Genomic DNA, 12,876 nt, shown 5'->3' on the forward strand with positions numbered 1-12,876 from the left:
TTTACATTAAACATTTCTATTTAAATTTGTATTTCACTTTTGTATTTAATTATATTATGAAAAAAATTTAAATAATAAAATATTATTTTTACCTATAAAAATAAAAACAAACAAAACATTTTCTTATGGTTTAATATGAGGTGTAGGATGTGTTGTCTGTAAGGGTATCTGTCCGCTGATCATACGATTGCCATCACCGACAAGTCGTAGATAAAAATCGCCAGACACTCGGACACCGTCGGCATCCAGTGTCAGAAAATACTGGTCACTGGGTATGTCCTCTATGGTTTCGGCCGCTTTGGCAATGGCCGTACCCTCATCGTACTCGTCAAACATGGCTAGATAGGCACTGGGTATGGCCAGTTGCCTAAGATTGACAATCAATAAAAAAAAGTCAAACAATTGGATCAATGATAACATGATTTCAGTGTTTAATCAAGAAATTCTCAAAACACTATACCATTGATTCAGAAAATATATCACAAATTTTCACTCAATTAGGAAATCAATTGATTTTTAAATCTTATACTTATGTTTTTATAGTCATATAGTTATTTGATTTAAAAAATTAAATATTAAAATTTTGTCCAAAAAAAGGTTGTTTTATATATTAATAATTAATATTTCAAAACTATTTAATTGCTACATATTTTATTTATTTAAAAAAATTAATTGTTTACTAAATTAACTCATAATTTAGTGTTTTTTTAATTAACAAAAAAAACAAGTTATAATAATTAGTTTAATAATTAATTAAATACAATTATACATTGACTGATAAATTAGTTGTTGTAAAACTGTTGTATTATTATATTTCTCACGAGTTATTATTATTATTATTTTAAATTAGTATTCAATTCAAACTGATTATTACAATCAAACTGTTTGTCACACAAAAAAAATCAATCAAATCATATAACCAGAGAAACACATCCATCGATAATGTCATCGGCAATGGATAACAACGACAACTCAAACACCGCTAAAATTGTATACAAGACACGAGTGGTGTTCAAAGTGATGGACATTACAGAACATTTGGACACCGATGAATCAAACAGGAAATGCTTGTCTATTGACAGCAAAATGTTTACCATTGGATCAGATAACTGGTTCTGTCATATTCGTATCAATAACGAAGAGATGCTGTCATATCTAGAATTGTCAACAATTAATAAAACTTTATTATTACCAAATGAAGTACAAATTACGGTATCAATCATTGACAACAACAATCAATTGTTTGCGACAAAAGAAAATAGATATCTATTTCACATGAATTTCCGAAATAGTATACCATTAGTTGTCACAATACAACAGTTGTACGACAATAGGAACCGGCTATTTGATGGCAACGTACTTACCGTTGGTTTTGATATAACAGTGATTCACAAGAAATACAATGTCCACGAAATGTTTGACACAAATCGCTATAGTTTCAGACAATTGTTTGTTGTCAAAGAGTTGACCGATTGTCGACTGATTGTCGGCAAAGAAGATCAGAAGTCAGAGTTTTTCGCTTCAAAATTACTTCTCAGTTCACAATCAGAGATTTTCGAGAAGATATTTACCACCGATTTTATTGAAAAGAAAAACAACGAAGTGATCATCGATGACATCCATAGCGATGTCTTCGAGCAGTTCCTACAGTATCTCTACACTGGAAACTGTGACAAATTGTATGAAATGTGTGATGAGTTGCTATACGTTGCCGACAAATATATGGTATCGTCGCTGAAGACTATTTGTTTGAATTTGATTTTCTTGAAAATCAATGGTAAAAATGCTTTCCAAACAATACGACAATTGCAAGACTTTGGTGCCGATGAAGAACTCATGAAAAAGGCAAACAAATGGATCGGAGATAACATCACTTCAGTGTTTAATCAAGAAATTGTCACAAATTGTATCTCATTTAGGAAAACAATTGCTTCCAAGAGAATCACATTTAATATATTATACATACAGTTATATTAATTAAATTAGATTTTCTTTGTATCGATATTTTCATTTAGTATTATTGATTAAAAACTAGTTTTTTTACTATAAAGTTATTGCAAAATTTGTATGTATTTTAACAAACAATCTATTGTATTATTATTTCAGTATTACTGTCAAAATTAACATTCAATGATTTACATTAAACATTTGTAATTGAAAATTTGTATTTCACTTTTGCATTATATTTAATTATAGACTGAAAAATATTATGAAAATTATTTATAGTTAAATAATAAACTTTTATTTTTAACCCAAAATAAAATTACAAACAATACATTTTATTTATGATTTAATATGAGGTGTAGGATGTGTTGTCTGTAAGGGTATCTGTCCGCTGATCATACGATTGCCATCACCGACAAGTCGTAGATAAAAATCGCCAGACACTCGGACACCGTCGGCATCCAGTGTCAGAAAGTACTGGTCACTGGGTATGTCCTCTATGGTTTCGGCCGCTTTGGCAATGGCCGTACCCTCATCGTACTCGTCAAACATGGCTACATAGGCACTGGATATGGCCAGTTGTCTAAGATTGACAAACTGTTGCCACATAAAATCACCATGCAATCGGGGCTGGGCGTTACGGGTTGTGTTGTGCCAATTGCTCCAGGCAAAACCGGGGTACAGTACCGGATGATAATCTATAATAAATCAAACCAATATTCAATGTATAATATAAGTGTACTGAAAGTTATTAAATATTATTACAGCTTTTATAGTACAGTACAGTATATACCATAACAGTTAGTCTAATTTAAACTTTATACTATGGAAATACAATACTTAAAATTATTTGATAACTGAACTTGATAATTTATACTAAAAAATTAAGCCTTAATTATACCTATAGGTATATAAATGTACTATTTAACTAATATCTAAGTTGCCTGTATCACTAACACTATCAGCTTTATTTGTGTTATCTTAATAGTAATATTACATACAATATAATGCTAATGTATAATACATTTATAGTTGTATAAGTTTTTTTTTAAAAAAAACAACTAAATATATAAATAATATCAATATTATGAATCATAATTTATGATATTACAGTATTATTATAATATTATAATTATACAGCATTACATACCAATGTTATGTTGTACAAGAAACTCGTAGTCAGCCTTGAGCACCGGCTGGTATAACTGAGCCCCTTTGACACTTGACATTGATCCGACTGCCCATGGTTGTAGCATGTTCAACCGTAAGTATACCTCCCGAAAGTTGCTAATATCGCGCCAATTACGTGGCACACCACCAATCACATAATAGCCCTCAAGTTTGAGTGCATCGATAAGCCTGATCAGACCGGCCGTATCTTTCGGTCGATTAGTAAATCCCAGTCCCCACATACATACAACAGGCCGACCATTTTGGTGGGCATAGGCACTGGAGTTGAATACACCCAACGGTTTCAGATTTACGGTCAAATCATCGGGTATTTCCGACTCAAACTTATCCCAACCCGATATGTCCCACATTATATAGAACTTGCGGTTATAATGTTCGGCACTGGCCATCACTTTACCGGCCATACCGTTAAGCCGTTGTCTAAACATTTAAAAAAAATAATTTTATTTTTTGTTTTCAATTTATTTGTTTAACTAAAAATCAAATATAATTTATCTAAAAAAATATCTATAAATATATTAATAATTACAAATAGTAATAAATTTAATTATATGTGTATTTTAATTATTATGCATCTATTTTTTGATATTGTTTATTAGGCCCACACCACCTGAAAGGAGGGCAGGCCCTGTGCAAAAATTTTTAGCTAATACTCATTTAAATTATCTACTCTACACGGTAATCTTTAGTAAAAGGCGAAAGATTATTACGCTTTTAAATGTGAGTAGACATGAGCTTAACCTACCAGTCCTCTCGTCAACCAATACGGCCTAATAGGCAACAATTTTCATTGACAGTCTATACTAATAAATAATTAATCTAAACATCATAATTATCAATAAATTTTTCTAAACTCATTAAATATAGTTTAAAAACAATATTTAGCATAATATTTTGTATGTATATTTTTAAAAAATATTTATTAAACATGCTTAATTAATTAACTAATTTAATAGTTTGATTGAAAATTATAGGTATATTTAATTTATTATAACATATAAGTTATATCAAGCGTTACTTTTTAAAAAAAAAAATGTAAATTCGTATTAAAACTACTAGTCTTTAAAAAACGCGTGATTCACTGTCCCGCGTGACTACACGTGTGCTAATAGTAGATCCATAAAACAAACTACACACCCACCCCTACACACACACACACACACACATACACTAACTCACTAACCCACTTGAATATCAAATTTCATATATATATATATATATATATATATGACTTACTTAAACAATTGGTTGACTTTTGACTCGACTGGCAAACCTTTGTAGGGCTGCGCCATCGATGTTATTCTGTTTCATCCATAGGAAATGTGTATCAACTGACTGGTTGTCCCACGAACTGAACAAACGGGCCGGTTGTCCGGTGCCCAGTGGCTCGTAGCCAGTCTGATAGGTGCGATTATACTCGCGGACATCCGGCCACAATTCAAACGACTGGTGTCCCGCACGTGGAGGATTACCGCCCCAATGTATCCATTGGTTGTTCGGCGATCCGTCACCTTTGGCATCGAACCATCCCTGATAGCCGACCACCAGTTTGCCTACTATGTCACCGACGGGACTGCTGTTGGCGGTGGTTATGGTTAACCCTAATTGATGTGTAATAGATATTATAATAATTATATTAATATTTATCGATATAATTAGTTTCATTTTTTTATTTATTTATTTTAAAAATAATTATAGTAATCGTTAGTTTAGTACAGTTAGTACAGTTAGTACAGTTAGTACAGTATAAAAATTTAAAAAATAATATTTTTTATACAATAGGATATTGATTATTGAAAAAATTAATATAAAAAACATATGTCATATTACGCAAACATTGTTATTTTTTAAAAATAATTAATCAAAAAATATTACTATTTTTAAATCAATATTAATATATAGTAATAAATATCAATTAATTGTTTATTGTTAAATATAGCAATTTAAGAATAATATTTTTTTTCAATCTAATAACTAGTGTATTGATTAATAATTTTTTATACTCTATTAAATAGTTGTTATAATAGTTGCTAAAAAACGTCAAATAGTTGTTAAAATAGTTATTTAAACTGTATTAAATAGTTGTATATAGTTGCCAAAAAAAGCCAAATAGTTATTGAAATAGTTATTTATTTTCTTATAAATATTTCAACTGATATATAATTCACTTGTTTTCAGCATATTTTAAAAAATGATTTATATAAATAAACTAATTATTTCTATTGTTAAAAAAGTTAATTTATATAACTATTACTTTTTGTTTTTACATATATTTAAGCAATATTTTACAATCTAATGCTTATATTTTTCAAAATAACTGAAATAGTTATTTATAAGTTTTTATAGTTGCTAACCTAACAAATAGTTATTTATAGTTATAATAAAATTTCGGAAATAGCGTCCACTGGTCAACTTCGGTGGACATACTAAGTCCCAGTTATAAGCGTTAAACCGACAAAATAATTTTTTTAGTTGAAAATCAAGACACTACTAATAACTATGTGTTTTTTTATTTGATGTTAATGAGTTTGCTAATTTATTAAAAAAATAATATTACAAATAATCATTATTATGTTAACTAATTGAATAGACATTAATAGTAAAAAAATGAATTTAATAAAATTTAAAAAATATTACTAAAAATTATATTTTATATATAAAAAGCATAACTTTAATTTAGTTTTATTATTTCAATATTTATGAAATATCATAACTTATAAAATATTATTTTTAATTTATTTTTATTAGTCTAAAAAATTAAGTGCCACGTTATACACTAGTATTAATTTATCCATTAATAGTAATTTAAATAATAGTCTTAATAATAATTATGTTCAAGCTTATGTAGCTAACAAAACTGTCTATCCTGGACAGTATCATTCAATTTTAACGCTACATTAACCTGGTTAGCTGGGACAACCATTTAGTATACCTGTATGTGGTGGTGGTTCACTTATCAGTGACCGACACATATTGACACCAGTGCTCAATGTGTTCAACAATTTATTAAGTTATAAATTATTTTTATTAAAAATTTATTATATTAATAAAAAACATAATTATTGCATAAATTTATTTTAAAATTGGTTTAATTTTATTTTATTAAACTCTATAATAATGCCAATCAAATTAGCATAACTAACCAAATCGATGTACGTATGGGTATTGAAAACATTATTGAAAATACTAATCATAATAAACATAGGTTTGAATTGACTTTTTTGCAATAGTGTTGACAAGTTTGCCGGCTTTCGAGTCCTCCAAAGTAAACACAATATCCGTGTCGTCGTTGTTGACAACCGTCACAACTGTCGAGTTGTTTGGCGTACGAAAGGCACCGACGAGTGCACTGTTGGCCTCCTGTTTGACCACTTGTGTGTCGACTCTAACAGATCCCGGTTTAATAAACTTACTGAACTGAGCCAATGCATAGAAGTGCGGCTGTCGATAGTACTCGTGTTTGGCGGCATCGACCAGAATAGGTGCATCCACAAAATTATTGACCCAATTGGGACCACCCCGGGTGTCCAGTGCCATATTCCAGTCTACCCAACCAATTGAATGGTGTAATAGTACCTAATAAATAAAAATTTATATTATAATGATATTATTATTATTTTGATCAAGCTCAATTTTACTCCAAGTATATCATGAGCGTACAGCTCGGCCTGTTTCCATAAGCCTAACTTTGCGCCATACATTACACAGGCTTCGGTAGCCAATAAAAATTTATCCGAATGTTCTCTAAATGGCTGATCTAACTGGTCGTGCGATCGGGTATTATACCAATGAAATGCAGTACCGGCTATATATTTGGCTGCACTGGGATCAGCATAGACTGTCTTAGTATAGGCCTCAATGCCGTCCATATTGAAATCCCAGGTCATGACCTTGAGTTTGTCGACACCCCAACCGCTTTGGTGAAGCTCCGGACCCAATGTTTTGGACATAAAGTCGCGCATCTGTTCAGCAGTAATATGCATGGAGTTGTAGGCAGTGGTTATCAATGGCTCGTTGAGGACAGTTAAACCCCAATGTGTTATGTTATGTTTATTTTTGTACTCATCCAGGTATCTGTGAACAATAAAAAAAATATAAATTATACGAAAATAAACATGTTTTATAATAATTACTTACTTTATAATATATTTAGCGTATATCTGCCAGTACTCAGTGCCCGCTTCACCCTTGATGGTACCTCCGTGTGCGATATCATTGTTGGTTTTCATCCATTTGGGTGCAGACCAGGGACTACCAAATAGACGGATCTCATGTGTGGCCAATTCTTTAGCCCTTTTAATGTATGGTATCTGAAAAATTCATAATATTTATAAACATAAAAAACTTTATTTAATTGGGACCTACTTTATAGTCATAGTCCTCCCGTTCCAGTTTCCAATTGGCCAGTGTTTTGTCCTCAACATTGTTATCGTATTCATAACCGCGCGCTGAAAAGTCACTGCCACCGATTGGCACCCGATTTACACTATACTCAATACCATCTTTGCTAAAGTAGTCGTGTAGTACCTGATCGCCTAATTTATCGCCCAATGCTTTCAGATTAATACCGGTGGCATCGGTAAAGGCACCGCCAAAACCCAATATCTCCTGAAACTTGATATCACGGTTTACTTTGACATGTAGTTGGGCAGCATTACCAGTAGTATTGTTGAATTTGTCGCCAAACTTGAGTGTCTGTTTGCGTAGTCGGGCGCCGTCACGACTCGAAAACCAATTGTTCACTACATCGGGTGCCGTACGCACTGGTGTCTCGATTTTAGCGCACGGCTCCGACTCAGTACAGACACAAACAAAACTGTCGTAACCTGTTTTGTGATTTTTACAGTCCGGCTCTAAACCAGATACTAATGTACAGTCTAACTGTACAACTAATAATAATAATAATAATGGGATAGTTAGCAAAGAGCACTTTACTATCATAATTATTGTATATTTTTTGCAACGTTTTTTAAAAAAATATAATATGTCTTATTATGATATTTCAAAAGACTTGTTGCCAACTATTTAAAAAAATTAATTAATTATTTTTTATATATATTTGGTTTATATCTTAAATACTATATATTTATTTGATTTTTTTTATTATTTCTTTTATTTATCAATTACCTAATTTTAACCAATATCTTATCATTATATACTTATTTTTTTAATTTTATTTTTCTTATCTATTATTACTAATTATATAACACGGATTCAGTTAATATTTAATATTAATATAAAAAAAATAATAATCATTAATACATTGGTATTTTTTTGAAACAGTGATACAGAGCAAACTATAATCTTAAATATTAATACTTATGTATTTATCTGTTATAAGTTTATAATTTTTTTTTAATACTTATATATTAAATATCAATATTATACTGTATTACAAATAGTCAATAATAATAATACAAATAATTTCAAACAATAACAAAACACTTACCGTAGTTTTATTTTTTTTATAAATATATATATATTTAAATTGTTACAAGTAATATTAGTGAAAAATATGTTCAAGATTATGTGATAATAATTTTGTACACAATATATTATTTTTGTGTCATGGTAATTTTWYTTAAGTATATGTATTAGTAATATTTTAACAATATAATTAATTTTTGTTTTTTACATTTTGAATTTTTTAWTATATATTTTATTAAATAAATTTTTTATTGGACAATGATACATGGATATTAACTAATAAAGTGCTTACAATAATTTTGTGTTGTTTGTTAGGTTAGAGTTTGTTGTTAAGTTAAATTTAAAATCTATAAAATTTGTATTAAAACACTTATTTTGATTTTTGTTGTTGTTTTGTTTGATTTAAAATTAGAATATATTTAAACTATATATAGAATAATAATAATAAAATATTTTTAATAATTAATTAAGCAATTAGTTAATTAAATAAAAATAATTTCTAAAAATAAATAAAAATAAATTAAATCTAAGTAAATTTTATTTTCATATTCAATATTTTTCTAAAATAAATAAACTGTATAAAATAACAAAATTAAATAATAGATATACTGTAATAGGATAAAATAATTTTTTATTGTTATTTTTATAATCTAAAATAATTAATATATTAATATCAATTTATTGTATAAACTGTTTTAAAATACTAATCATAATAAACAAAGGATTGAATTGACTTTTTCGTAATAGTGTTCAAAAGTTTGCCGGCTTTCGAGTCCTCCAAAGTAAACACAATATCGGTGTCACCGTTGTTGACAACTGTCACAACAGTGGAGTTGTTTGGCGTACGAAAGGCACCGACGAGTGCATTGTTGGCCTCCTGTTTGACTACTTGTGTGTCGACTCTAACAGATCCCGGTTTAATAAACTTACTGAACTGAGCCAATGCATAGAAGTGCGGCTGTCGGTAGTACTCGTGTTTGGCGGCATCGACCAGAATAGGTGCGTCCACTGAGTTGTTAACCCAACTGGGACCACCCCGGGTGTCCAGTGCCATATTCCAGTCTACCCAACCAATTGAATGGTGTAATAGTACCTAAATAGTAGAAAATTATATATTAAATTATGTTATTATTATTTTTTGATCAAGAACAATTTTACTCCAAGTATATCCTGAGCGTACAGTTCGGCCTGTTTCCATAAGCCTAACTTTGCACCATTCATTACACAGGCTTCGGTAGCCAATAGAAATTTATCCGAATGTTCCCTAAATGGCTGATCTAACTGGTCGTGCGATCGGGTATTATACCAATGAAATGCAGTACCGGCTATATATTTGGCAGCACTGGGATCGGCATAGACTGTCCTGGTGTAGTCCTCGATTCCGTCCAAATTGAAATCCCAGGTCATGACCTTGAGTTTGTCGACACCCCAACCGCTACGCTGCAGTTCCGGACCCATTGTTTTGGACATAAAATCTCGCATCTGTTCAGCAGTAATATGCATGGAGTTGTAGACCATTGTTATCAATGGCTCGTTGAGAATAGTCAGACCCCAATGTGTTATGTTATGTTTATTTTTGTACTCATCCAGGTATCTATAAAAAGTATTCATAAATTTTTTAATATAATTAATAAATACAATACTATTAGAAAAATATTTTTTTATTACAATACTTACTTTATAAGATACTTTGCATATATCTGCCAGTATTCAGTATTTACTTCACCCTTAATGTTACCACCGTTTACGATATCATTGTTGGTTTTCATCCATTTAGGTGCAGACCAGGGACTACCAAACAGACGGAGCTCATGAGTGGCCAACTCTTTAGCTCTTTTAATGTATGGTATCTTAATAAAAAAAAAATCATAACATATTATTATAAAAACTTTAAACACTGTGAACCGGTCAACACTGAGACATACCTTATAGTCATAGTCCTCCCGTTCCAGTTTCCAATTGGCCAGTGTTTTGTCCTCAACATTGTTATCGTATTCGTAACCGCGCGGCGAAAAGTCACTGCCACCGATTGGCACCCGATTCACACTATATTCAAGGCCATCTTTGCTAAAGTAGTCGTATAGTACCTGATCACCCAATTTATCGCCCAATGCTTTCAGATTAATACCGGTGGCATCTGTAAAGGAGGCGCCAAAACCCAATATCTCCTGATATTTGATCTCACGGTTAACTTTGACGTAAAGTTGGGCGGCATTACCAGTAGTATTGTTGAATTTGTCGCCAAACTTGAGTGTCTGTTTGCGTAGTCGGGCGCCGTCACGACTCGAAAACCAATTGGTCACTACATCGGGTGTCGTACGCACCGGTGTCTCGATTTTAGCGCACGGTTCCGACTCAGTACAGACACAGACAAAACTGTCGTAACCTGTTTTGTGATTTTTACAGTCTGGCTCTAAACCAGATACCAATGTAGAGTCTAACTGTACAACTAATAATAATAATGGGATAGTTAGCAAAAAGCACTTTACTATCATAATTATTAATATTATTATTTTTTGTGAAAAAAATTTATAGTATATGTTATGAGATGTTAGTAACTATTAAATTTGATTTTATTAAATACTAAATTTTTATTTATTTTATTTGTTCATTATTTTAATCAATTACCTAATTTTCACAAATATTTTATTATATTATTTTTTATTTAATCTACTAATTATATAACACGGATTCATTTGATACCGTATTTAATAGTTATTGAAAAGTTTATTTTAATCATTAATACAGTACTAATAAACTTGTAATTTTTTCAAAGTTATATACAGTATTTTACAGTACAATCTATAGCTGTTTGTGACAATACAATTTGTACTTTACTTTCAAATAATTATTTTATTTATCTGTTTAATAATTTTTTACTGTATATTAAATATCAATATTATATTACAAATACAGTTAATAATAATAATAGTACCAACAATTGCAAAACGAGATAACAAAACATTTGTTTAGCTTTTTTTATTAAATAAAATATAGATATTTAATATTAATATAATGTATTTTTTAAATGTTATTAATAAATGCTAATAATTAGTCCAATATTAGTGTAATCATAGCTAAGGTCTGCCAAACGTACTTCCGTCGGCAGTATTTGTATTTAATTTTAAATTTAATTATATATTTTTTTAGTAAAAATAACTTCAATTTAATGATAAAATTAAAAAGTAAATGAATATATAAAATATATATGAATTGGGAAATATTTTTCACAATAATTTTTAAAAATATATTTTTACATAAAATATTATTTAATATAATGTAGAATTTTTTTTATTATTATAAATTAAACCAATATTAAACTTAAACTTGAAAAACAACAACAAAAAACTTAGTAAAAATAAATTATGGCAAATTTGCTGGTTTAATAATAGTTAATTAGTAAATAGTAATAATAATTAATTAAATAATATAAATAAATAATTTTCATAAAGCTCTAAATATAGTTCATATAGTTTGCATTTTATTAAATATATATATATTATATATATTAATATATTGAAAAAATATGTATTTGTAATGGCAATAAAAAACTAATCTATAGAAAAATTTGTTTAATTATTGAATAATTTAAATTAAAAAAATAAACTAAATAGAAAAATACATTATAAATAATGCAATACTTAATTGCAATTCATATTCATATTATTTTTATTTGTTAATTTTATTTGCATAATAAACATAGTATTATAGATTCATAATTCATAGTATAATATATTAATATAAATTTTTTGTTATACCTGTTATGTAGTACTGAAGTAATATAATATAAACGCATTTAATGCAAATAAAGCATAACTTTATTATTAAGTTATAAAGTATTTTTTAAAAAACATACTAAACATTTAAAGTACAATGTTTACAATATAAAAATGTTTATACATGTAAATTGCAATAAATGACAATAAATTTACTAAATAAATATATTAAATGCAGTTTATAATGCAATTATTAAATATCATATAAGATCATATACAGTATATTAAATATAAATATATTTAAATAAATGATATTTATATTTGCATTATTTAAACATTATATAATCATTAACAGTAATAATAAAAAAAACAATAGCCGGGTATCATCTATATTATCATATATTTGTTTCAGCACACATATACAATGTATTAAATATTGTATACATCATCTTTAAATTATGTTTATAATTATAAATATCAAATTATTATTGTTATTAAATTGTATCATAGACTATATGATACAACTAAACAAAGCAAAACAACAATAATTATATATCATATTTAAAGTTAATAACAATATTATACAGTTTTTATATTT

The 12,876-nt window shown here is 28.7% G+C and overlaps 3 protein-coding genes and 1 non-coding gene across 4 annotated transcripts; all 4 read right to left on the minus strand.

Annotated features, from left to right (window-relative positions):
- Positions 1–2,283: 2,283 nt before the first annotated feature.
- LOC128956719 (uncharacterized) lies at positions 2,284–6,107 on the minus strand. The gene is made up of 4 exons (XM_054302434.1): positions 6,068–6,107; positions 4,409–4,736; positions 3,095–3,555; positions 2,284–2,642 (listed from the first exon to the last, which is right to left on the minus strand). The coding sequence occupies exons 1-4, from the start codon at positions 6,105–6,107 to the stop codon at positions 2,284–2,286; spliced, it is 1,188 nt and encodes a 395-aa protein (XP_054158409.1).
- On the minus strand, positions 3,753–3,872 carry LOC128956795 (U5 spliceosomal RNA). The gene has a single exon (XR_008484527.1). It is a non-coding gene; the product is annotated as a U5 spliceosomal RNA (small nuclear RNA).
- Positions 6,108–6,225: 118 nt separating the features above from the next.
- Positions 6,226–8,132, minus strand: LOC128956760 (lysosomal acid glucosylceramidase-like). Its single transcript, XM_054302475.1, has 4 exons — positions 7,501–8,132; positions 7,273–7,445; positions 6,774–7,209; positions 6,226–6,711 (listed from the first exon to the last, which is right to left on the minus strand). Exons 1-4 carry the CDS (start codon positions 8,074–8,076, stop codon positions 6,322–6,324), a joined length of 1,575 nt encoding a protein of 524 aa, XP_054158450.1. The 5' UTR covers positions 8,077–8,132; the 3' UTR covers positions 6,226–6,321.
- A 1,133-nt stretch (positions 8,133–9,265) lies between these two features.
- Positions 9,266–11,057, minus strand: LOC128956722 (putative glucosylceramidase 4). The gene is made up of 4 exons (XM_054302435.1): positions 10,488–11,057; positions 10,240–10,412; positions 9,721–10,156; positions 9,266–9,655 (listed from the first exon to the last, which is right to left on the minus strand). The coding sequence occupies exons 1-4, from the start codon at positions 11,055–11,057 to the stop codon at positions 9,266–9,268; spliced, it is 1,569 nt and encodes a 522-aa protein (XP_054158410.1).
- Between the last annotated feature and the right edge of the window lie 1,819 nt (positions 11,058–12,876).

Source organism: Oppia nitens, unplaced genomic scaffold (assembly GCF_028296485.1).
Source record: "Oppia nitens isolate AA-2021 unplaced genomic scaffold, nextdenovo-longstitch-racon4-pilon3 scaffold32_pilon_pilon_pilon, whole genome shotgun sequence".
In the NCBI taxonomy this organism is placed as follows: Eukaryota; Metazoa; Arthropoda; class Arachnida; order Sarcoptiformes; family Oppiidae; genus Oppia; species Oppia nitens.